General features: G+C 43.8%; 1 protein-coding gene across 5 annotated transcripts in view; it reads left to right on the top strand.

Moving 5' to 3' along the window:
- Positions 1–25,765, top strand: part of LOC119965695 (eyes absent homolog 3-like) — a 124,705-nt gene that overhangs the window by 32,389 nt on the left and 66,551 nt on the right. For 2 of the 5 annotated variants that reach the window (XM_038796458.1, XM_038796463.1), the window contains 2 exons: positions 18,874–18,984; positions 21,982–22,031. The exons of 1 other annotated variant lie outside the window; for it this stretch is intronic. In XM_038796458.1, the coding sequence (XP_038652386.1) occupies positions 18,952–18,984; positions 21,982–22,031 (83 nt within the window). In that variant the 5' untranslated portion in view covers positions 18,874–18,951. Of the gene's footprint in view, positions 1–18,873; positions 18,985–21,981; positions 22,032–25,765 lie in introns of those variants that run through there. 2 more of the 5 variants (XM_038796485.1, XM_038796477.1) reach the window with 1 other exon arrangement.

Genomic DNA, 25,765 nt, shown 5'->3' with positions numbered 1-25,765 from the left:
AATGGGCAGGAAAGTGGTAGATGGAATTTAATCCTAAAAAGTGTGAGGTGGTGCACTTTGGAAGGAACAATATGACCAGGAAATATTCAATGAATGGCACCACACTGGGCAGTCCTGAGGAACAAAGAGACTTTGACATGTTTGTAAATAGATCTCTGAAGGCAGAAGGGCAGGTGAATAGAGTGGTGAAAAAGGCATATGGTACACTTGCCTTATCAATCATGGCATAGATTACAAAAGCAAGGAAGTCATGTTGGAGGTGAGGCCATAGCTGGAGTACTGTGTGCAGTTCTGGTTGCCACATTACAGGAAGGATGTGATTGCACTGGAGCGGGTGCAAAGGTGTTTCACCAGGATGTTGCCTGGGATGGAATATTTAAGTTATAAAGAGAGGTTGGATAGGCTTGGGTTGTTTTTGCTGAAGCAGCGAAGACTGAGGGGTGATCTGATCGAGGTGCACAAGATTGAGGGGCGTGAATAGGGAAGAGCTTTCTCCTTAGTTGAAGAGTTGCTTACGAGGGGACACGCGTTCAAGGCGAGGGGCGGGAGATTCGGGGGGAGTTGAGGAAAAGCCTTTTTTACCCCAAGGGTGGTGACGGTCTGGAATGCACTGCCTGGGAGGGTGGTAGAGATGGGTTGCCTCTCGTCGTTTAATAAGTACCTGGATGAGCACTTGGTAGATCTTAACATTCGAGGCCAAGTGTTGGCAAATGGGATTGCGGTTAGCTGTTCAGATGCCCTTCATATGGTGGTGCAGACTTGATGAGCCGAAGGGCCTCTTCTGCACTGTATTTTGTCTGATTTTGTGATAAGGAGAGAAACACTATATTACTAGCTAGCTTTCCCTTATACTCTAAAGAGTTTCTATAAATATTTAAATAAGAAAAGAGTTAACAAACTCTTGCGGTGGTCCTATAGCAAGTGGATCTCGGGAATTGATAATGGAAAGTAGACGGGTGGTGCAGTGGTTAGCACTGCTGTCTGTGTGGAGTTTGCATATTCTCCCCATGTCTGCATGGGTCTCACCGCCACAACCCAAAGATGTGCAGGGTAGGTGCATTGACCACACTAAATTGCCGTTTAATTGGAAAAGAAGATAATGGAAAGTAGGATATGGTGGATGAATTATATGGGTATTTTGCATCGATCCTCACTAGGGACGCAGGTCGCATCTCAGAAGTAGCTGTAAGTTGGGAAATGGAAGAGGGAGGAACCCAGGAAAATTACAATGACCAGGGAAATAGTATTGAGCAAATTGTTGGGTTTGGGGGCTGACATCCCCAGGTAAGGATGGATTTCACCTTTTAAGTTTTGAAAGAAGTGTTTAATGAGATAGCTGATGCATTGATTTTGATTTTCCAATGTTCCCAGATTCGGGGACACGTTTGAAAGATAGAAAATAAAACTTCCGTGTTGAAAAAAGGAGGGAGAAAGAAGGCAAGAAACTTCAGGCCAGTTAGCATAGCATCTGTCACCGGGAAATTGTTAGCCATTATTAAAGGTATTATAGCAGAGCACTTGGAAAAAGGCAATCAGGCAGTCAGCATGGTTTTGTGAAAGGGAAATCATGTTTCACTGATTTATTGGAGTTATTTGAAGGAGTCATGTGCTGTGGATATAGGGGGGATCAGTGGGATATACTGTACTTGGGCAGAAGATATTTGATAAGTGCCCCATCAAAGGTTTTTGTGCAAAATAAAAGCTCATGACATATTGGCATGGATTGAAGGTTGACTAACTAACGGGAAACAATTGGCTTTAATGTGTCTTTTTCTGGTTGGCAGGATATGATGAGTGGTGTGCCATAGGGCTCAGTGCTGGGACCTCAACATTTTACAATTTATGTAAACAAATTGGGCGAGGTGACTGGAGGTATTGCTGCTAAATATGTTGATGACAAAGATAGATAGGAAAGTAAATTGTGAGGAGGATGTAAAAGGGCTCCAAAGGGACAGAGGCTGAGTGGGCAAAAATATGGCAAATGGAGTATAACATGGGCAAATGTGAAATTGTCCAACTTGGCAGAAAAAAGTATTTACTTAAATGGTGAAAGATTGCAGAGCTCTTCGATGCAGAGGGATCTGGGTGTCTTAGTACTTGAATCACAAAGAGCTAGTATAAAGATAAAGCAAATAGAATGTCATTTATGAGGGGAATTAATTACAAAAATATGGAGTTTTTTTTGTACAGGGTATTGGTGAGACCACATCTGAAATATTATGTGCAGTATTGGTTTCTTATTTAAGGAAATATGTAAATGTGTTGGAATCAGTTGAGATTTCCTGGACTAATACCAGGAAGGGTGGGTTGTATTGTGTAGAAAGGTTGGAGAGGTTCGGCTTGATTCCAGTAAAGTTTAGAAGAGTAAGCAATGACTTAATGGAAACCTTTAAGATCCTGAGGGGTATCGACAGGCCAAATCCGGTGAGAATCTCTCGTCTGTTGGAGGATCTAGAACTAGGAGGTCACTCATTTAAGGTGAAGGTGAGAATTATTTTCCCTCGGGTCTTGAGTCCCTTGAATTAACTTCTCAAAAGGTAGTGGAAGCGGAGTCATTGAAGATGTTTAAAGCAGAGTTAAATAGAATATTGTTTAACGGAGGAGTGGAGGGGGCTGTGGTGGTAATGGTGAGTTTATCGGGGGTAGGCGGGAATGAGGGGTTGAGGTAGCAATCAGATCAGCCATGAACTTGGTATAGGCTCGAATGGCCTACTCCTTCTAATTTGTATGTTTGTATGACCTTGTCTGGCACCTCAGCAACTCCTCAGTGGGGTAACCCAAGTGCATTGAGATCCAAGCTCATCCCAAAGAGGGATTCATGTGTCACTGATTAGTGCAGTTGAGATAACACCAAGGGATGAGTCTACACTGACCATGAACAGTCTCTAGCCTGAATTCCAGCAGTTGACAAATTGATCAAAGAATAATGCAGCACAGGAACAGGCCCTTAGGCCCTCCAAGCCTGTACCGGTCATGATACCACCCTTTGCCAAAACCCTCAGCACTTCCTAGTGTCGTATCCCTCTGCACCCATCCTCTCCATGTATTTGTCAAGATGCCTTTTGAACGTCGTTAATGTATCTGCTTCCATAACCTTCCCTGGCAGTTCATTCCAGGCACACTCCACCCTCTGTGTATTTTTAAAAAAAACACCTGCCTCGCACATCTCTAAACTTTGCCCCACAGACCATAAACCTATGCACCCTGGTGACTGACTCCTCCACGCTGGGAAAGAGTGCCTGCCCATCCACTCTATCCATGCCCCTCATAATTTTGTAGACCTCTATCAGGTCGCCCCTCAACTTTCGTCGTTCTAATGGAGGCTCGATGGAGGCTCCATTAGGTGGAAACCATCGGTTCATCCCGGGGAACACTGAGGGGGGATTTAGGGGGTGGTATAGGGTGGGCATGAGTAAATTGAGGGACCTGTTTATTGGCGGGAGGTTTGCGGGCCTGGGGGAACTGTAAGATAAATTTGGGCTCCCCCAAGGGAACATGTACAGATACTTGCAGGTAAAGGCATTTGCTAGGCGACAGGTGGAGGGATTTCCTTTGCTGCCCTCGCGGGGGGCGATGGATAGAGTGCTTTCGGGGGTGTGGATCGGAGAGGGGAAGGTGTCTGACATTTATAAGGTAATGCAGGAGGTGGAGGCGTCGTCAGTGGTGGAGCTGAAGGCTAAATGGGAGGGGGAACTAGGGGAGCAGATAGAGGATGGGACTTGGGCGGATGCCTTGGAGAGAGTCAACTCTTCCTCTTCCTGTGCGAGGCTTAGTCTCATCCAATTTAAGGTGCTGCATCGGGCCCATATGTCTGTGACTCGGATGAGTAGGTTCTTTGGGGGTGAGGACAGGTGCACCAAGTGATCAGGGAGTCCAGCGAATCATGCCCATAATGTTCTGGGCATGCCCGGCACTGGAAGAATTTTGGAAGGGGGTGGTGCTAACGGTGTTGAGGGTGGTTGGAACCAGGGGCAAACCAGGTTGGGGACTCGAAATTTATGGAGTTGCGGCGGAGCCGGGAGTGCAGGAGGCAAAAGAGGCCGGTGTTTTGGGGGGGTGGGATGGGGGGGGGGGGGGGGGGGGGGGGGGGTGTTCTTTATTGTTTCTACTGTTTATTTTTTTTCTGTGGTTATTTAACTTAATGTGTTAATTTAAGTTGTTAATATGTTTTGTTCATGGAGGATGGGCAAATGTTTATGACTGTTATCATTATTGTTATTGTTGTATTTTATTGCGGTTCGTTGTTACATAAATACAAAATTTTTCAATAAAAATTATTTTTATTAAAAACTTCCGTCGTTCTAATGAAAACAGTCCGAGTTCATTCAGCCTCTCCGCATAGCTAACACCATCCAGACCAGGCAACATCCTGTTATACCTCCTCTGCACCCTCTCCAAAGCCTCCACGTATATCTAGTAGTGTGGTGACCAGAATTGTGTAAAATATTCCAAATGTTGCCGTACCAAGGTTCTATAGAACTGTAGCATGACTTGCCAGTTTTGAGACTCAATGCTTCGTCCAATGAAGGCAAGCATTTCATATGCTTTCTTGACTACCTTATCCATTTGTGTTGCCACTCAAACATCTGTGGACCTGTACGCCCAGATCTCTCTGACTTCCTATAAATGGTTTTACCATTTACTGCATATTTCCCCTTTGTTTGACCTACCAAAATGCATTACCTCCTACAGATTTGAGGACAAACTACTTCTCCCAAAGGCTTGTGAATCTGTGAAATTTGCTACTCCAGAGGTCGGTGGACGCAGGGACAGTGAGTAAGTTTGCGGAGTTAAGACAGATTTTTAATTGGTAATGGGTTGAAGGGTTATGGAGAATGGACAGGACAGTGGAGTTGAGGCCAGGATGGAATCGGCCATGATCACATTGAAAGCACATGAATCCCGAAGCTTTTTATTCATATGCAAAAAGCGAGAGGGTGGCCAGGGAAAGGATTGGACCAGTTAAGGACAGTGGGGGGGGGGGGGAATCTATGTATTGAGCCAGAGGAAATCGGCAAGGTACTAAATGAGTACTTTGCATCAGTGTTCACCAAAGAAAAGGACTTTGTGAAAGATAATTCTTGGGTAGAGTGAGAGTCTGGGTCATCTTGACATCAAAAAGGAGGAGGTGTTGGGTGTTTTAAAAAACATTAAGGGAAATAAGTCTCCTGGGCCTGATGAGATTTACAACAGAATACTGAGGGAAGTGAGGGTGTTCTGGATGGCAAGATGTAACTAGTGGGATGCCACCGGGTTCGGTCCTTGGGCCGCATCTATTTACAATCTATATTCACGACTTGGATACAGTGTTATAAGGTTCTATAGCCAAATTCACAGATGACACAAAAATAGGTGAGATAGTAAGTTGCAATAAGGAAATAAGAACCTTACAAATGGATATGTGGGATAAGTTAGGAGAGTGGGTCAAAATGTGGCAGATGGATTTTAACGTGGATAAGTGAGGTCATGGATTTTAGTTGAATGGAAAGGCAACTCTGCCTCCCGTCTCCCCTTGCCAATTTGATTCCTCCAGTCTTTCCGCATATTAAATTCAGCCATAATTATTGCTGTACCTTTCTTGCAAGCCCCCAGTATTTCCTGCTTTATACTATGCCCCTGCTGTTTGGGGACCTATAGATTACTCCTACTTATGTTATTTCTTATTTCTACCACGGGGCTACGCTACTTCCTTTTCCTTTCATCTGAAATACTGCGTACCCTTTGATATTCAATTCCCAGACCTGGTCTCCCTGTAACCACGTTTCAGTAATCCCCACCAAGTCATAACCTTTTGTTTTTATTTGTGCTGTTAGCTCATTAAGTTTGTTACAAATGCTTCTTGCATTTAGATACAAAGCTTTTAAATTTGTTTTAATGTTAAATTTCCTTACTCTTCTATAATTCCTTGGTGCATAAAGACATTCACCTGTTCTGTCCCTCACTTTTATATTCTGGTAACCATCTACCACATTGGGGCCTCACGGTAGCATGGTGGTTAGCATCAATGCTTCACAGCTCCAGTGGTCCCAGGTTCGATTCCCGGCTGGGTCACTGTCTGTGTGGAGTCTGCACGTCCTCCCCGTTTGTGCGTGGGTTTCCTCCGGGTGCTCCGGTTTCCTCCCACAGTCCAAAGATGTGCGGGTTAGGTGGATTGGCCATGCTAAATTGCCCGTAGTGTAAGGTTAATGGGGGGATTGTTGGGTTACCGGGTATACGGGTTACGTGGGTTTAAGTAGGGTGATCATTGCTCGGCACAACATCAAGGGCCGAAGGGCCTGTTCTGTGCTGTACTGTTCTATTCTATTACTAACCTACACTCTTACCTCCTCCTTTTAAATTGGGTTTTCTAGTTTCCTCTACAACTGAATCTCTCTTCTCCCCCCCCCCCCCCCCCCCCCCCCCCCATTTAGTTACGTGATTCGCTAGGACTCCGGTCCCAGCATGATTCCAATGAACAGATCAAAACCAGCCCTTTGGAACAGGTCCTCTCTTCCCCAGTACTGGTCCCAATGTCCCATGAATTCAAACCCATTTCTCCCACACCATTCTTTGAGCCACGCATTTCCTCCTAATCTTATTGATCCTATGTCAATTAGCTTGTGGTTTAGGTAGTAATCCAGAGATTATTATCTTTTTGCTTCTGCTTTTTAATTTAGCTCCTAGCTGTTTATACCCACTTAGCAGAACCTCTGTCCTTGATATACCGATGCCGTTGGTACCAACGTGGACCACAACAACTGGATCTTTACCTTCCCACTCCTGCAACCCAGATGAGATATCCTGAGCCTGAGCAACAGGTAGGCAATACAGGCTTCTGGATTCCCGACCCTGGTCACAGAGAAGAGTGTCAATGCCTGTAACTATACTATCCCCGATTATGACTACATTTCTTTCCCCCCCCCCCCGGCCCCTGAATCGCTCCTTGTACCACGGTGCTCTGCTCTGATCAGTTTGCTCGTCCTTCCTGCAATCTTCATTCCTGTCCATCCAGTAGTGAGGTCAGGGATAGGGTTAAAAGTTCGAAAGAGGGCACCGGCAAGCAGGACGCTGGTTTGAAGTGTGTCTACTTCAACGCCAGTAGCATCCGGAATAAGGTGGGTGAGCTTGCAGCATGGGTTAGTACCTGGGATCTCGATGTTGTGGCGATTTCGGAGACATGGGTAGAGCAGGGACAGGAACGGTTGTTGAAGATTCCAGGATTTAGATGTTTCTGTAAGAACAGAGAAGATGGTAAAAGAGGGGGGGGGGTGTGTGGCACTTTCCAAATATTGACTGGAAATACTATAGTTCGAGTACTATAGATGGGTCAGTTTTTGTGCAGTGTGTGCAGGAGGGTTTTCTGACACAGTATGTAGACAGGCCAACAAGGGGCGAGGCCACATTGGATTTGGTACTGGGTAATGAACCCGGCCAGGTGTTAGATTTAGATGTAGGTGAGCACTTTGGTGATAGTGATCACAACTCGGTTATGTTTACTTTAGCAATGGGCAGGGATAGGTATATACCGCAAGGCAAGAATTATAGCTGGGGGAAAGACAATTATGATGCTATTCGGCAAGATTTAGGATGTATAGGATGGGGAAGGAAACTGCAGGGGATGGGTACAATCGAAATGTGGAGCTTTTTCAAGGAACAGCTACTGCGTGTCCTTGATAAGTATGTACCTGTCAGGCAGGGAGGAAGTTGTTGAGCAAGGGAACCGTGGTTTACTAAGGAAGTTGAAGCACTTGTCAAGAGGAAGAAGAAGGCTTATGTTAGGATGAGACATGAAGGCTCAGTTAGGGCACTTGAGAGTAACAAGTTAGCCAGGAAGGACCTAAAGGGAGAGTTATGAAGAGCGAGGAGAGGACACGAAAAGTCGTTGGCGGATAGGATCAAGGAAAACCCTAAGGCTTTCTATAGGTATATCAGGAACAAAAGAATGACTAGAGTAAGATTAGGGCCAATCCAGGATAGTAGTGGAAAGTTGTGTGTGGAATCAGAGGAGATAGGGGAAGCGTTAAATGGATATTTTTCGTCAGTGTTTACACTGGAGAAAGACAATGTTGTCGAGGAGAACACTCCGGTTCAGTCGACCAGGCTAGATGGAATTGAGGTTCAAAAGGAGGAGGTGTTAGCAATTTTGGAAAATGTCAAAATAGATAAGTCCCCTGGGCCAGATGGGATTTATCCTAGGATTCTCTGGGAAGCCAGGGAGGAGATTGCAGAGCCTTTGTCCTTGATCTTTATGTCGTCTTTGTCGACACGAATAGTGCCGGAAGACTGGAGGATAGCAAATGTTGTCCCCTTGTTCAAGAAGGGGAGTAGAGACAACCCTGGTAATTATAGACCTGTGAGCCTTACTTCGGTTGTGGGTAAAATGTTGGAAAAGGTTATAAGAGATAGTCAACACGGTTTTGTGAAGGGTAGGTCATGCCTCACAAACCTTATTGAGTTTTTTGAGAAGGTGACCAAACAGGTGCATCAGGGTAAAGCTGTTGATGTGGTGTATATGGATTTCAGTAAGGCGTTTGATAAGGTTCCCCACGGTAGGCTATTGCAGAAAATAAGGAAGTATGGAATTGAAGGTGATTTAGCGGTTTGGATCAGTAATTGGCTAGCTGAAAGAAGACAGAGGGTGGTGGTTGATGGAAAATGTTCATCCTGGAGTTCAGTTACTAGTGGTGTACCGCAAGGATCTGTTTTGGGGCCACTGCTGTTTGTCATTTTTATAAATGACCTGGAAGAGGGTGTAGAAGGATGGGTTAGTAAATTTGCAGATGACACGAAGGTCGGTGGAGTTGTGGATAGTGCTGAAGGATGTTATAGGATACAGAGGGACATAGATAAGCTGCAGAGCTGGGCTGAGAGGTGGCAGATGGAATTTAATGCGGAAAAGTGTGAGGTGGTTCACTTTGGAAGGAGTAACAGGAATGCAGAGTACTGGGCTAATGGCAAGATTCTTGGTAGTGTAGATGAACAGAGAGATCTCGGCATCCAGGTACATAAATCCCTGAAAGTTGCCACCCAGGTTAATAGGGCTGTTAAGAAGGCATATGGTGTGCTAGCCTTTATCAGCAGGGGGATTGAGTTTCGGAACCACAAGGTCATGCTGCAGCTGTACATAACTCTGGTGCGGCAGCACCTGGAGTACTGCGTGCAGTTCTGGTCACCACATTATAGGAAGGATGTGAAAGCTTTGGAAAGGGTTCAGAGGAGATTTCTAGGATGTTGCCTGGTATGGAGGGAAGGTCTTACGAGGAAAGGCTCAGGGAATTGAGGTTGTTTTCGTTAGAGAGGAGGCGGCTGAGATGTGACTTAATAGAGACATATAAGATAGTCAGAGGGTTAGATAGGGTGGACAGTGAGAGTCTTTTTCCTCGGATGGTGATGACCAACACGAGGGGACATAGCTTTAAGTTGAGGGGTGGTAGATATAGGACAGATGTCAGAGGCAGTTTCTTTACTCAGAGAGTAGTAGGGGTGTGGAACGCCCTGCCTGCAACAGTAGTAGACTCGCCAACTTTAAGGGCATTTAAGTTGTCACTGGATAGACATATGGATGAAAATGGAATCGTGTAGGTCAGATAGGCTTCAGATGGTTTCACAGGTCGGCGCAACATCGAGGGCCGAAGGGCCCGTACTGCGCTGTAGTGTTCTATGTTCTATACGGAGCAAGAATCTCAAACCTGTTGGACAAGGAAAAAGGCTGAGGCTCCTGCAACCCTACCTCCTCGATCCCTCTATCTGCCTCACTCGCAGTCATACCTTCCTGTTCCTGACCATTGGCTAAATTTATGTTAGTTATACTAAGGGGTGTGACTGCCTGGAATACAGTATCCAGGAACCTCTTCCCCCTCCCGGATGTATCGCTGTGTCCGAAGCTCAGATTGCAGCTTATCAACAACACTGAACCAGAGTTTCTCAAGCAACCAACACTTAACTACAGACGTGCTTACCGGGAACCACAATGGGGCCACCAGCCCCCACGTCATGCAGAAACAACACATCACCTGATTCTCCATGTCTATTTTATTTAATTAATTTTAAATTTGGTTTGTAAACCCTAGTATATTTTATGAACTTTAAAAAAAAAAATTTCCTTATTACCTCTGTCTGAAATCAATTTCTAAACTGTAATAAAGTGGGTTTTCAAATTTAACACAGTTTCCCTATTATAATCAAAACACAGCGTTCCTGTGATGTCCTTTGTTTTATCCCCCAATTGGAACTCACTTAAATTCAGAGAGAGACAGTACTTCATTATCCTCCCTAGTTGCAATCTGTCTAATTACCGATCAGCTGTTCTCCTCTCCGCTGCAATATCTGGAACTCCTCTCTCCGACTCTGCTCTCTTCTCTCCCTTGTAGTCTCCGCTGCCAGTTTCACAGTGTCCCAGTTCCACCTAACTCCCAGTTTTCACCCAACTCCAAAATGCACTCTCACTCAGCCAAAGCAGCACTCCCAGTTGGGAAGGATGCAAATCTGCAAGGGTGTGATTGGCAAGGAAGGATTAAGGAAATCAAACTCCTGCAGAGTCGTGCTCGTGAACAAAATGCCCAGAGCGCATGACTTTATCATAAACAATAATCTCTTTCACCAGCAACACAAACACAAGACCTCATGGCAAAACACATGGTCCAGACCAGGGGTGGGCAAACTTTTCCGTGCAAGGGCCACATTCAGAAATTCACAATTCACAAAGGGCCGCATAGTATATTAAGTAAAATAATTTCTTCACCCGGTTATGATTCTGGGCGCCTCATATAGAACATAGAATAGTACAGCACAGAACAGGCCCATCGGCCCTCGACGTTGTGCCGAGCAATGATCACCCTACTCAAGTCAACGTATCCACCCTATACCAGTAAGTAACCCAACAGCCCCCCCCCCCCCCCATTAATCTTTAAAAAAAATTAAAAAAAAAAAAAATTTTTTTAAAACATTTTTTTTTTTTTTTTTAATGACTTGGTGGGCCGCAGAAATACATTTGGCGGGCCGCATGCGGCCCGCGGGCCGTAGTTTGCCCACCCCTGGTCCAGACCCTATTACTGACTCAAGATAATCATTCACACAAGGGACCACAGATGTCGACATCACCCACCATGATACATTGACAGTAACTGGACCAATGACTGCGTGCCCAATTTATCACCCTGGCCCACAAACAATGGAGGCAACAGAAGCGGTGCCACAAGACAATTGACATCGAAGCTTAAAAGATCCCGCTAGGTTGGCCCGTCTCAGTCAGTGCCTTACTGTCAAACTTCAGCCACCAGGAGCTACGGTGTGCCTATATTGCCTGGTTGATCCTAAAGTTCACCATAATAAGCACCTGCAAAAGTCTCTGCCAGGAAACATCATGACTAATTTGATAAAAATGACCAAGAGTTGCAAGATCTAATTGAGTGTAAGCACGAATGTTTCCAGTCAAAAGGAAAAAACGGAGTCCTACAACCAACTGAAGGCAGTGGCAGAACACAAAACCCACAACATAACAAATGATAGATAGACAGTGTGCATGATTTTGAAACATGGCAGAGATGCACAGCTGCACAATTTCATATCCCTCAACCTGGAAGAAGAGCTCATGTTGATAGATCTTGGACACTGTGATTATGACTATATTCAAGAAGAGAAGCCAATCTGTTTGCAGTAATTTCAAAGGAGTTCCCCCAGCCAGGGAAGATTATCGCAAGATCCTCTTCAACAGCTTCCTCGAGTAACTCTTCCCAGAATCACAGTATGCTTTTCACCTGTTGAGAAACACTACATGTGATATTCGCTATACAGCAAATTCAAGAAAAGTGCAAGGAACAGCGCCAACCTCTCCTTTTGCAGATGTGTACAGAGAAGCAACGATTTCTGATGTGCATGAAATATTCAAGTGATGGATTTGAGCATCACAAGTATTCATGTTCAATGCTCCTTCCGTAGATTATTACAATGAAATGGTTCATATTCTGCTTTTTAAATCAACAAAACAACATTGTCCTGTTGCGAGTGTCTGCTTTCTGCCAGTTGCCAGGTGATTGCAGTTAGACACTTGCCAATAAGCAAAAACCTAATACTTTTAATGTGTGTGCGTCAGGATATCTAATCCGTATTTTTGATTAGATAAATGCTAGTTGACCAAATGTGTACTACAGTTTCAGGTTACTGTTAGTTTATAATTAAAGGATTAAATGCGGTGAGGTCAGATCTTTGAAAATGATTGGTTGAGTTAAACATCATCGACCTTAGCACTGTAAATGTCAGTTGCAAACCCTGCTGCGTCGAGTTGGCAGAGTCCTCACTAACTTCTGAGGGCTTGTGCTAAAATTGGGAGAACTGTTGAAAAACAACAACCTGACATATCATACTCACGGAATCATACCTTACAGATAATGTCCCAGACACCACCATCAATATTCTTGGATATGCCCTGTTGCCGGCAGGATTGATCCAGCAGAGGTGACAGCACATTGGTATATAGTCATGCACTGAGACCCTGAGGGAAGACCTGACCTAGGCCAACTACCCCACCATATCCCCATAACCCCATCTAACCTGCTCATCACTGGACATTAGGGGGTAATTTAGCATGGCCAATCTATCAAACCTGCATTGCTTCTCGGCCTTTTGGCTAAAATGGTCGTGAGGTCAGGTGTAATGCCTGGATCTGGTATGTACCTTGTGGGGACCATGAATTGGATTCAATTTGAATTGGTTTTTGGCGCAAGCAAAGAGCTGGATTAGGGGTTTGCCCCTGTCCACTCTCTGAGCTCTGGCTTGGTAACTATGATAAAGTAGTTTTCAAAGAAAATCTACCAAACCTGCACATTGGATTTGTTTATTGTCATGTGTACCGAGGTACAGTGAAAAGTACTTTTCTGCGAGCAGCTCAACAGATCCTTAAGTACACGAAAATAAATGGAAATAGAAGAAAATACATAATAGGGCAGCACAAGGTGCATAATGTAACTACGTAAACACTGGCATCGGGTGAAGCACACAGGGGTGTACTGTTAATGAGGTCAGTCCATAAGAGGGTCATTTAGGAGTCTGGTAACAGCGGGGAAGAAGCTGTTTTTGTGTCTGTTCATGCGAGTTCTCAGACTTCTGTATCTCCTGCCCGATGGAAGAAGTTGGAAGAGTGAGTAAGCCGGGTGGGAGGCTCTTTGATAATGCTGCCCGCTTTTCCCAAGGCAGTGAGAGGTGTAGATGGAGTCAATGGATGGGAAGCAGGTTTGTGTGATGGACTGGGCTGTGTTCACGTCTCTGAAGTTTCTTGCGTTCTTGGGCCGACTAGTTGCCATACCAGGCTGCGATGCAGCCAGATAGGATGCTTTCTCTGGTGCACCTGTAAAATTTAGTAAGAGTTAATGTGGAAATGCCGAATTTCTTTAGTTTCCTGAGGAAGTATAGGCGATGTTGTGCTTTCTTAGTGGTAGCGTCGACGTGGGTGGACCAGGACAGATATTTGGAGATATGTATCTCTAGGAATTTGAAACTGCTAACCATCTCCACCTCGGCTCTGTTGATGCTGACAGGGGTGTGTACAGTACTTTGCTTCCTGACGTCAATGGCCAGATATTTAGTTCTGCTGGCATTGAGGGACAGATTGTTGTCGCTGCACCACTCCACTAGGTTCTCTATCTCCCTCCTGTATTCTGACACGTTGTTATTCGAGATCTGGCCCACTATGGTCGTTTCGTCAGCAGACTTGCAGATGGAGTTGTAACCAAATTTTGCCATGCAATCGTGTGTGTACAGGGAGTGTAGTAGGGGGATAAGTACGCAGCTTTATGGGCCCCCGGTTTTGAGGACTATTGTGGAGGAGGTGTTTTTTATTCTTGGTGATTGTGGTCTCTGGGTCAGAAAGTTGAGGATCCAGTTGCAGAGTGAGGAGCCAAGTCCTAGGTTTTGGAGCTTTGATATGAGTTTGGCTGGGATTATGGTGTTGAAAAAGGAGCTGTAGTCAATAAATAGGAGTCTGAGGTAGGAGTCCTTGTCAAGATCGTCTAGGGATGCGTGTCGGACCAGGGAGATGGCGTCTGTTATGGACCGGTCGCGGTGGTATGCGAATTGCAGTGGATCAAGGTGCATTCTGGGAGTTTGGAGGTGATGCGCTTCATGATCAACCTCTCGAAGCACTTCATTACGACTCACGTCGGGGGCCACCGGGCGGCAGTCATTCAGGCACGATACCTGGTTCTTCTTTCGGATTGGTATGATGGTGGTCTTCTTGAAGCAGGTGGGGACCTTGGAGCGGAGTAGGGACAGGTTAAAGATGTTTGCGAACACATCTGTCAGCTGGTCAGCGCAGGCTCTGAGTGCACGAACAGGGATCCCGTTCAGACCCGTCTCCTTCCGAGGGTTCACTTTCAGGAAGGCCGATCTGACGTCTGAAGCTGTGATGGTAGGTATGGGTGTGTTATGGGCTGCTGGGGCACTCAACAGCGGATCGTTGGTTTCCTGCTCGAACTTTGAATTGAATGTATTGAGTTCATCGGGGAGGGGTGCGCTGCTGCTGAAGGTACTGCTCGGCTTCGCTTTGTAGCCTGTTATGTTGTTTAGGCCTTTCCACAACTGCTTAGAGTCTGTAATACTAGCCTGTGACTCTACCTTGGTCTGATATTCTCTCTCAGCATCTCGGATGGATTTGCCGAGGTCGTACCCGGATTTCTTGTATAGGTCAGGGTCGCCTGGCTTGAAAGCTTCAGACCTGTCCTTCAGTAGGGAATCAATCTTGCAATTGAACCATGGTTTCTGGTTGCGGAACGTACATACTGCTTTCTTTGGCACACAGTCGTCCACACATTTGCTAATGAAGTCTATGACGGTGGTGGCATACTCATTTAAGTTGGTCGCTGAGTTCTTAAATATGGACCAGTCCACTGTCTCTAAGCAGTCACGTAGGGGCTCTTCTGTTTCCTCGGACTAGTTCTGCATGATCTTCTTAGCTGGGTTCTTCCGCTTGAGTTTCTGTTTGTGTGTCGGCAGAAGGAGCACTGACCATCTTTTGACTTGTACCACAATATTTATATAGCTAGTCCATTTCAGTATCTGGTTAATAATAACCCCCAGAATATTGATAGTGGGGGATTCAGTGATGGTAATGCCATTGAACTATAGATCTTTTAAATATGGAAATGCATTGAAAACAGTCTTAATGAATAGAACGATAAGTTGGTAAAGTGCGCAAGTCCATTCAGTCCCAATGTGTGGCAACCTTTTGAAAGAGCTAAACTATTACTTCAACTCCCTTGTTGCTGCCCCAGCCCGAGCAACATTTTAATTTTTAGGTACTTAACTTCCTTTTTGATGGTTATTAAATCTGCTTCCACCAAGTTTTCAGGCAGTGTATTCCAGATCATAATGACTTTATGTACAAAATTTAAAATACATTTTTACTTTTTACTCCGCAGGTTTGTTAGGGTTACATCACCAGGAGTCCTGCAAAGTTCGAAATCCTAAATAATGTGGGTCATTGAGATAATAGTTGCTGTTTGCATCAAATTAATGTTTCCTATTGTATGCAGTTTTTCTTCATTTTTGGGTTGTCACCATCATCTTGACGAAGTGATTTGTATGATGCACATTTTGTGAATTGTGCCTCTCCCGATGTCATTTCTGAGGAGCTCCAGCATCTGTTGTTCAATTTACAGATCTTGAACCTGATTGGGTAATTATTTTGGTGACTAACTAGTTAAAAAAAAAACTCAGCACAAACTTTCGATCAGTTTTATTTTGTTTTGGGGACATGTCTGACATTGAGGTGAATACATGATAACGTGGCAAACTGGAACTTTGAGACCGAGTCAGCTTTGTGTGGCCCGGTGTGGAAATTCATCTATTTCCTCCCAAGGAGTCTTGGCTTAAATGGTGAACTTTCTATCACAACCCTGATTGAGCTATCTAACTGTAGACACACTAAGGTCTTTATTTCTCCGTGTCCTTTGTCCAAAATGATTCACTTCCCATTTCTCCCAATTGAGCTTCATCTGCCAGTAATTTGCACCCCCTCCACACCAACTTGTCTGTTGTTTGGAAGTTATCCTTCTAACAGTTCACAATGCTTCCAAGTTTAATATCATCTGCAAATGTTTAAATTGTTCCATATGCATTGGGTTTAAATTATTAAGTTATTGAAGGAGAGTTGGAAGGTTTCTTAGCTGAATGCCAGTGGAAGAACCCCGCACTTCAGAATAGCTGGAATACCAAGAACAAAAGTGAATTGGAACGCTATGGCATACCTTGGTTAGGGCCCAGGAGAAGTCGGTGAACCCTCAAGACCCTGTATCCTATGGGGGAATTTTGTATCCTATGGGTTTAAAAGTATCAGTTTAATTTTGTTGGAATTTCCAAGTCTGAAGTATAGGTATTTACAAATTTGGTATTAAGTTCAGTGTGTGCTTTGTTTAACTGTTGGGCAGTATAAAGTTTTTCAAACATGAAATATTGCATAAATACGATAATTTGAATGTACAAATTAGGAGCAGGAGTAGGTTGCTTACTCGAGTCTGCTCCACCATTCAATAAGGTCATGGCGAATCTGATTGTAAACTCAATCCCAAATTCCTGCCTTGATAACCTTTCACCAGCTTGTTAATCAGGAATCTATCTAGCTCAGCCTTGGACATATTGAAAGACTCTGCTTCCACGGCCTTTTGAGGAAGAGTTCCAGCGACTCATGACCATTGCAGAAAAGAATTTCTCTATTTAAAAAAAAAAATAATAATTTTAGAGTACCAAGTTTTTTCCCAATTAAGGGGAAATTTAGTGTGGCCAATTCATCTACCAGGCACGTCTTTGGGTTGTGGGGGTGAGACACAGGGAGAACGTGCAAACTGCAGACGGACAGTTATCCAGGGCCAGGATCGAACACTTGTCCTCGGCACCATGAGGCAGCAGTGCTAACCACTGTGCCACCATGCCGCTCTACCTCCTCTCTATCTTAAATGAGCAATCCCTTTTTATGACCCCTAGTTCTAGATTCTCCGACAAGAGGAAACATCCTCTCCACATCAGTCCTGTCAATGTCCCTCAGGGTCTTAAATCTTTTGCCTTAATTTTGTTAAGTTAATACGTGGAAATTCAAATTTCCCTTCAAACATTATCAATCTCTAAAGTGTTTGAAATGAAGTATATTGTCTGATGCGAGGGAAAATATGGCTTTGTTTTTTCATGGATATATCTACTCTACTTGGGTCTGTACTCATTGGAGTTTAGAAGTATGAGAGATGACCTGATTGAGACATATAGGATTCTCAGGGGGCTTGATGGGGTAAATGCTGAGAGGGTGTTTGCCCGTGTGGAAGAGTCTAGGACCAGAGAGCATAATCTGAGTTTGGGGTTGCCCATTTAAGACAGGTGAGGAGGAATTTCTTCTCTTAGAGGGTAATGAATCTAGAAATCTTCAGCGCAGAGGTCTGTAGAGGCTGGGTCCATAAAATCCCTACAGCGCAGAAGGAGACCATTTGGCCCATCGGGTCTTCACCGATGCTCTAGCATCCCACTGTGGGAGGAAACTGGATAACCTGGAGGAAACACAGGCGGACACTGTGGAGAATGGCAAGCCTCGCACGAACAGTTGCCAAGTCCAGAATTGAACCCAGGTTCCTGGTGCTGAGTCAGAGTGCTCACCATTGTGCCACCGCGTAGGTCATTAAATACATTCAATGCTGAGATGGACAGACTTTTAATCAGTAAGGGAATCAGGTTATGGGTGTAAAGTAGGAAAGTGAAGTTGAGGATTATAATATCCAATCAGTCATGATCTCGTTGAATAGCGGCGCAAACTCGATGGGCCAAATGCCTACTTCTGCTCCTATGTCTAATGGTATTTGAAATAATATTTCTCATTTGTAATATTTCTCGCACTTTACAAAACCATATTCTGATACAAGTAACTGCCCTTTTTCCTTGCCCAAACTGCACTATTTGCATCTTGGATTTTGAAATAGAGGTCTGTAGTGGGAATGACTGAGCACCTTGAGCTCATCTGATTTCTGTCTGCCAACAAATATCTGATTTTTTTCTATAAATGTTGGTCCTTTCTTGCATATTATTGGAATGCAACAAATATATTTTCAACAATCTTGCAGTCGTGCTTCTATTTTCGTTTGGACAGCTTGTATCCAGAACTTAAGGAGCAACAGCTCTGGGTGTGTGGGGGAAAACTGGGGCTGTGATCTACGGCGCTGAGGACCTGGGTTCGAATCCTGGCCCTGAGTCACTGTCCGTATGGAGTTTGCACGTACTCCCCGTGTCTGAGTGGGTTTCACCCCCACAACACAAAGATGTGCAGGACAGGCAGATTGGCCACGCTAAATTGCCCTTAGTTGGAAAAAATAATTGGGTACTCTAAATTTAGCAAAAAAAACTGGGGCTGGGTATTATCTGCATCAAGGTTTAAAATTATTGAATTTATATATGACACTTGTTTTATCTCACTTCGCACAGTGAATTTACTTATGATGCAGATTCTCAAAATCTTTTAGTTTCTTTACTTGCAGCTCACATATTCAAACGAAAAGGTTTTCTGTTGTTTACTTACTGGGTATCAGTTTACTTAATTCAGTGGCAACATGTGAACGTATCTCAAATCTGAGGGAAGAATATGGAGTGAACTCATAGCGTGGCAGCTGCATGTGGTTGTTTTCCAGATTATTTTACAGGTGTCCTTGATTATTGACCATCTTATCCTTTAAACCCACATCTTATCCTTCAAACCCACTAAGTGATCGGTCTAGGATTAACCATCCAGCTGCACTTAACATTTTCGCTTCGTGCAGCTTTACTGTAAATCAGGCCTCACGTGTCACTTTGTAATAAATCAACAGTTGGAGAGTATCTGACACCAATGAGCTTTTGTGACCAGGCTATATAAGGCTGTGAAAACTTTTGCAGACATAGTACCTTTGGAAGAGGAACAGGCATCATTGTCCTTTATCGCAAAAGGGGAGAGCACCACGGCACTAGACTTCAATGGAAGATCCACAGGACTCTCAGGAGCGGCCTGTAAGTTATGTGATGCTCACTTCTGACCAAAGCCAGAATGTACTAGATTTTTATTGTGTTAAATCTGGATTTTCAGTGAGACAAGTTGTATTTTATTTTTATTTCAATATTTCACACTGGTATTGAGTGGGCAATTTCTTGTAATTTCAGTTCTGTATCTGAAGCCTTCCTACCCCCTCTTTCCTGCTCCCACTGTTTTGTACTGTCTACTCCACTCTCCCATCAGTTGCCCCTTCCCTCATCCTCTCCTCTGCCACTCCCTACTGCTCTCTCCCACCCTTTACAGATTGCTGACTACTTCCATTCATTTCATTTGTCCCCTCACTTGATTTGTCCCTTTCATAGAATGGTCACAGAAGTGGACCATTCAGCCCATCATGTCTTTGCTGACTCAAAGCATGAACAGCTTGGCTTGTCTATCACCCCTGCCCTTTTCTCTTAGCCCTGCATTTGTTTCTCTTCAGATAATAGATAAGTCCCCTGGGCCTGATGGGATATATCCTAGGATTCTTTGGCAGGCGAGGTATGAGATTGCAGAGCCTTTGGCTTTGATCTTTATGTCCTCACTGTCTACAGGAATAGTGCCAGAAGACTGGAGAGAGGCTAATGTTGTCCCCTTGTTCATGAAAGGGAATAGGTATAACCCTGGGAATTATAGCCGATTAGTCTCACTTCGGTCATCGGTAAATTATTGGAAAGGGTCCTGAGGGATAGGATTTATGATCATTTGGAAAGATACAGCTTAATCCAGGATAGTCAGCACGGATTTGTGAGGGGTAAGTCTTGCCTCACAAGTTTGATTGTATTCTTTGAGGAGATAACTAAGTACAAAGATGAAGATAGAGCAGTTGATGTCGTATACATAGATTTTAGTAAGGCGTTTGATAAGGTGTCCCATGGTCGGCTCATGCAGAAAGTAAGGAGGCATGGCATAGCGGGAAATTTGGCCGATTGGATCAGTAACTAGCTATCACATAGAAGACAGAGGGTGATGGTAGATGGTAAATTTTCATCCTGGAGCCCAGTCACCAGTGATGTATCATGGGGATCAGTGCTGGGTCCTCTGCTATTTGTGATTTTTATCAATGACTTGGATGATGGAGTTGAAGGTTGGGTTAGTAAATGTGCTGATGACACCTAGATTGATGGAGTAGTGGATAATGTGGAGGGCTGTTGTAGGCTGCAAAGTGACATTGCTGGGATGCAGAACTAGGATGAAAAGTGTCAGATGGAGTTTAACCCTGATAAGTGTGAGGTGATTCATTTTGATAGGACAAATTTGAAAGCGGATTACAGGGTTAATGGTAGGGTTCTGACGAATGTGGAGGAGCAGAGAGATCTTGGAATTCATGTCCATAAATCTCTGAAAGTTGCCACCCAAGTGGATAGAGCTGTGAAGAAAGCCTATAGTGTGTTCGCATTTATTAACAGGGGGATTGAGTGAGGTTATGTTGCAACTGTACAAGACCTTGGTTAGACCATATTTGGAGTATTGTGTGCAGTTCTGGTCACCTTATTATAGGAAGGATGTGGAAGCATTGGAAAGGGTGCAAAGGAGATTTTCCAGGATGCTGCCTGGATTGGAGGGTAGGTCTTATGAGGAAATGTTGAGGGAGCTAGGGCTTTTCTCATTGGAGCGAAGGAGGATGGGTGGTGACTTAATTGAGGCGTATAAGATGATGAGAGGGATAGATAGAATGGACGTTCAGTGACTTTTACCTTGGGTGGATGTAGCTGTTACAAGGGGGCATAACTATAAGGTTCATGGTGGAAGATATAGGAGGGATGTCAGAGGAAAGTTCTTTACTCAGAGTGGTTAGGGTGTGGAACGCACTCCCAGCTATTGTGGAGTTGGACACTGTAGGAACTTTCAAGCAGTTATTGGATAGGCATATGGAGTGCACTAGAATGATTGGGAATAGGTTGATATTATCTTAGTTTCAGACTAGTTCGGCACAACATTGTGGGCCGAAGGGTCTGTACTGTGCTGTACAGTTCTATGTTCTAATTATTTACAATTTAATCTGCCTGCGCCCAATTTTTTTTATAATGGAGCAAATGGTTAGCTCAATCCCTGTTATTGCAGGTAAGGATTCAACTCCAATTATCAATTGATCCTGAGAGTGTGGTGGAGATAAAGAATGCAGATTTCAGGCAATTGGCGAAAGAAATAACAGCAACAGAAGACAATGCCTTTCTAATAAGCGAGTGGTTTGGATCATTTTCCCCCCTCGTGCTACCATTGCTTCTTTTGCCAATCACAAAAAATGACTTGCTTATGTATTCTCTTGGGGAATACAGCCAATACTCCCCACCTTCCCACATCAACAATAACTTCAGGAATGTTACTAACTGATAAATGAGAGAGAGGTATTTGCACACTCTTTAAAGCAAAAATCCACACAGTTGGACAAAAGAAAGTTAGATTTGAAAAAAGCCACTTTATATGCGTTAACTGTGTTGATTTTCCATTACAATCCTGAATCTCTCAAAACCCAGCGTGCTGTTCCACTTTTGGGAGAATTTTTCATTTGTGTTTTTTGTCTAGGTGCCTCTATGCTCCTCTGTCCACCTTTTTAATAAGTCTCTGGAGATTCTTGCATCCATCTGCAACCACCCCCCCCTGCGCGCTTGCCCTTTCCCGCTTGTACTCTTTCTCTCCCAGACCCCCCTTCCTGCCTGAACGTTGAACTGTTAATGCAACTGTTAATCCCAGTTACTAAGATAAGGATCCAGCTCCCAAGGTGTCACAAATCATGTTCTTTTGTGTCCTCCATTCTTGCTGGGGTTGTGGGGAGGGGTGCCAAAAATTCTCAACAAGGGTAACTACTTTGAATTGTGTGCAAGAGATGTTTAGCAAGGTGGATATATTTGTGACTTGAATGAAGAAACTGTAAACCGCAATACCTCCCAACTCTTTTAAAAATTCATTACATAGTCCATTTAAATTTAGTACAACTATTTTATGAATAAATAGTTGTATCACTTGCTTTTCAGGTGAAGAAATCACGCCATGATTTAGATTCCACAGATGACCAAGTTTTAAGGTTTGTCGGGGTTTACGTATTTAAAATCTTTAATACCTTGGGTGCTGATTGTGTTATTAAAACTGCAGGAAGAAAATCTGCAGCTTGCCTTCACCCAGTTCAAATACCGTACCAGTAACTGAATGCTACGGTATTGTATTTAAACTTGTTTATATTAATGAACAGTAATTTTCAGGTTACACTTATGCCACAAGATTTGAGAGAACACTTACTATACTTACGGAGGTACAGTGTCAATGAAAGAACTTAAATGTGTTTTGCTTAGTAACTATGGGTTCTATTAATATATCTATCTGCACTATTCAAAATTTGACTGTGATGGATTTTATTTTGGACCGTTATTCATTCTTGTCAGTATTATTTACGGCAAAAGCTTGTAAATGATTTAAAAATAGCAATACTGATTTCCAAATAGTTCCACTAGTGAATACAAGATGCCTGGGAGTGGCAGGTAGATTTTTTTTCAGTCAGCAAATTAAAAAAAACAAAATTAAAAATAAACATTGCTTAAGATACTTAAGGAAAAAAGCCATCACCCAATATGGGACGTGAAACTATAACCCTGAAATTAAGAGTTCCATTATAGAATCATAGAATCCCTACAGTGCTGAAGGAGAACATTCGGCCAATCGTGTCTGCACCAACATCTCCACTCTATCCCTGTAACTCCACTAACGATTGGACACTAAGGGCAATTAAGCATGGTCAATCCACCTCACCTGCACATCTTTGGACTGTGGGAGGAAACCGAAGCACCCAGAGGAAACCCACGCAGACACAGGGAGAATGTGCAAACCCCATACATACAGTCACCCAAGGTCAGAATCGAACCCAGGACTCCTGCAATGATGCAGCAGTGCAAACCACTGTGCCACCATGCCCCCCCATTTTTTTTTTTTGTCGAAGGCAGCCATTTGGCCCAGCAAGTCTGCACCGACCCTCCGAAAGAACACCTCCCTCCAGGCCCAATTCTCCGCCTGATCCTCGAAACCCCACCTAACCTTGAGACACGAAGGGGCAATTTAGCATGACAAATCAACCTAACCTGCACATCTTTGGACTGTAGGTGGAAACCGTAAGAAATCCACACAGACACCGGGTGAATGTGCAAACACCACACACAACCACTCGAGGTCGGGATCGAACCTGGGTCCCTGTGACACATAGAGTTCGAACCACTGTGCTACTGTGCCACTCCAACAACCGAGCTAGCTGGGCTGTGTGGTAAAACACTGCACTTATTGAAATAAAAACAACATTTTAATAATGCAAGGAAGTTGACATTGCAATCAAAAGACCACTCCACAAGTGACCCTTGTTAAAGATTTCAAAATCATTAACTCCTGCCACGCACCCGCAGACTGGAAAGGCACGTGCACTGGTGGCCAAGTGCACATGTGCAACCGTTTCTGACACCTTTGGTGCAAATCAGATTAAAATAACTTTGTGTCTGTAGCTAAGTTGAAGTAAGCCTCGATTCGGTATTGGCATTCTCACCTTTGAGTCAAAAGTTCATAATTCCAAACCTCAATCCAGATATCCATTGAGCACTTAATACATGGCCAATATCCAATGGGGTATTGGTATCTCTTGGCAGTGGAATGATGAGCTTCCCACCCTAGCATCGTATGAAGCCAATTCTCATGGTAGGCAGTTGAGTCATGTCATGTATTGGCTGATTATTTGACTGGGGTTGGGGGAGCGGGATAGACACTGCTGCTCGTAAAAGTGAAAGTACTTTGTACAAATAGAACCCAGAGCACCATCTGGTGGATGTGAAGAAATGGAAGAAAAGTATGTGCTATTGGACACTGAAATGAAAGATCTAAACCAGAGCATTTCATGTAATTGTGATTTATGCAAAACATAAGGGACCCAAATGCAGTCACTGTGATTTCAGCTACAAGAGATAAATAAAGCATTGTAAAAGTTGGGCTAATGGAATTTTGAAGGTTGCTGGGGAGTAGATAATTAAGAGACTGCGCAATCTACTTGAATGGGAACAGAGTCTTAGTGCGCAATTAACCCATGTTTCCTGGTGCTTCCATCCCCATCCACACTCCAGGCCCGATCTGATCGTTCCAAGGGTGCCAGCCTGCCTGCTGGAAGTGGTACATAGACACTTTGGCAGTGCCAGGCTGGCACCCCCTGGCAGTGCCACAGTGCCAGGATGCCATCCTGCCCCCAGGTCCAGCACCTTGGGGCACTGATTCCCGCTTGTGGGGACCAGCACAGAATGGCGCTTGCCTGAGGTCTCCCAAGGAAAGGGAATTAGATCCCACATCTTGGGTAGATCTCGAATGCATTTAAGAGTGAAACTGGCTGTCTCACTCTAATGTACAGATTTTGCACAAAATGATCCCGCCGATAATGGGAGGGATTCACATCGCGAGATCACGTATCTCGCGAAGTATGGTAAGCCAGGTTGATCCCGGAAGAGGAATTTCTTGGCATCTACCGACCGAGCTGTGCTGCATGACTGGTCGATCTCGCCTATTGTGTTTACCTTTAGTAAGATGATGTAGCTAATGGGCGGAGCCAGGGGCTGAAGCAGCCAGATGTTGAGTTTTGATCTGTTTCTGAAAAGGCTGGCGAGTTAAGCAATAGTTTGATACAGGCAAGAATCTGCAAACTAGTTTCATGAACGATCTCTCTCTCAAAGCGGTTTATCCGAGAAATATCTGTCCTGCAAGTATTCAGGGTTTGCTAACTGTATTGAAAGGTGGATTTTGACTTGAGGCATTTTGCTTGAGTGGGGATGAAAGATGGTAGTTAAATTAGTGTATAACTTCTTTGTTAAACACTGTTTAGTTGGTAATTATAAGCTATTTTCTTTATGATAAAGTTAATTTTAAGACTCTTAATAAAAGTGTGTTTTAAAACACCATATCCCTATTTGTGCGTGGAATAGGAATATTAATAATAAAGATTTAATAATCTTTATTAGTGTCACAAGTAGGCTTACATTAACACTGCATTGAAGTTACTGTGAAAATACCAAGTCGCCACACTACGGCACCTGTTCAGGTACACTGAGGGAGAATTCAGAATGTCCAATTCGCCTAACAAGCACATCTTTCAGAACTTGTGGAAGGAAACCGGAGCACCCGTAGGGAACCCACAGAGTGCAAACTCTGCACAGACTGACCCAATCCGGGAATCACTGTGAAGCAACTGTGCTAATCTCTGTGCTATCGTGCCGTTCATATACTGTGTAGATGTAGTGTGGGCATGTGGAGTGATGTATATTAACATGCAATGCAGCCAAAATGGGCAAAAAATTGCCTAACTATTTCGTATTTTTAGTACAAACATATTAATGTAGAATATGTTGTGCAGAGGTCACTTATGAAAATGTAAGCAACCCTTTCTTCTTGTGATTCAAAGAAGTGCACTGTGTTCATGCATTGTTACGAACAACCTAACTTTCCTTCTAACCCAGCACTGCAAGCTGCTGAGTTTATTTTTAGCATTAAAAGCTAATGTGCATCTATCTTTTCCAATTTTCACCTAGATTTCAATTAAACAAGATGAAAATATCCACAAATGCGTATGCACTGCTGCTTGGTAAAATTTAGTCCAGGGAAAGTTGATGGAATTCATCCTCTTTCTGGCTGGACATCAGATAGAATGCACCTTAAATTCTTAAGAAATAGTTGATGGGGAGAAGCTTCAACAACCACAATCCAATTAATTATGTAAAATTTTAGGGTTTTATAATGACAGTGTATGAA

This window comes from Scyliorhinus canicula, chromosome 1 (assembly GCF_902713615.1).
Source record: "Scyliorhinus canicula chromosome 1, sScyCan1.1, whole genome shotgun sequence".
Taxonomy (NCBI): domain Eukaryota; kingdom Metazoa; phylum Chordata; class Chondrichthyes; order Carcharhiniformes; family Scyliorhinidae; genus Scyliorhinus; species Scyliorhinus canicula.
This window is presented reverse-complemented; position numbering and strand designations above follow the sequence as displayed.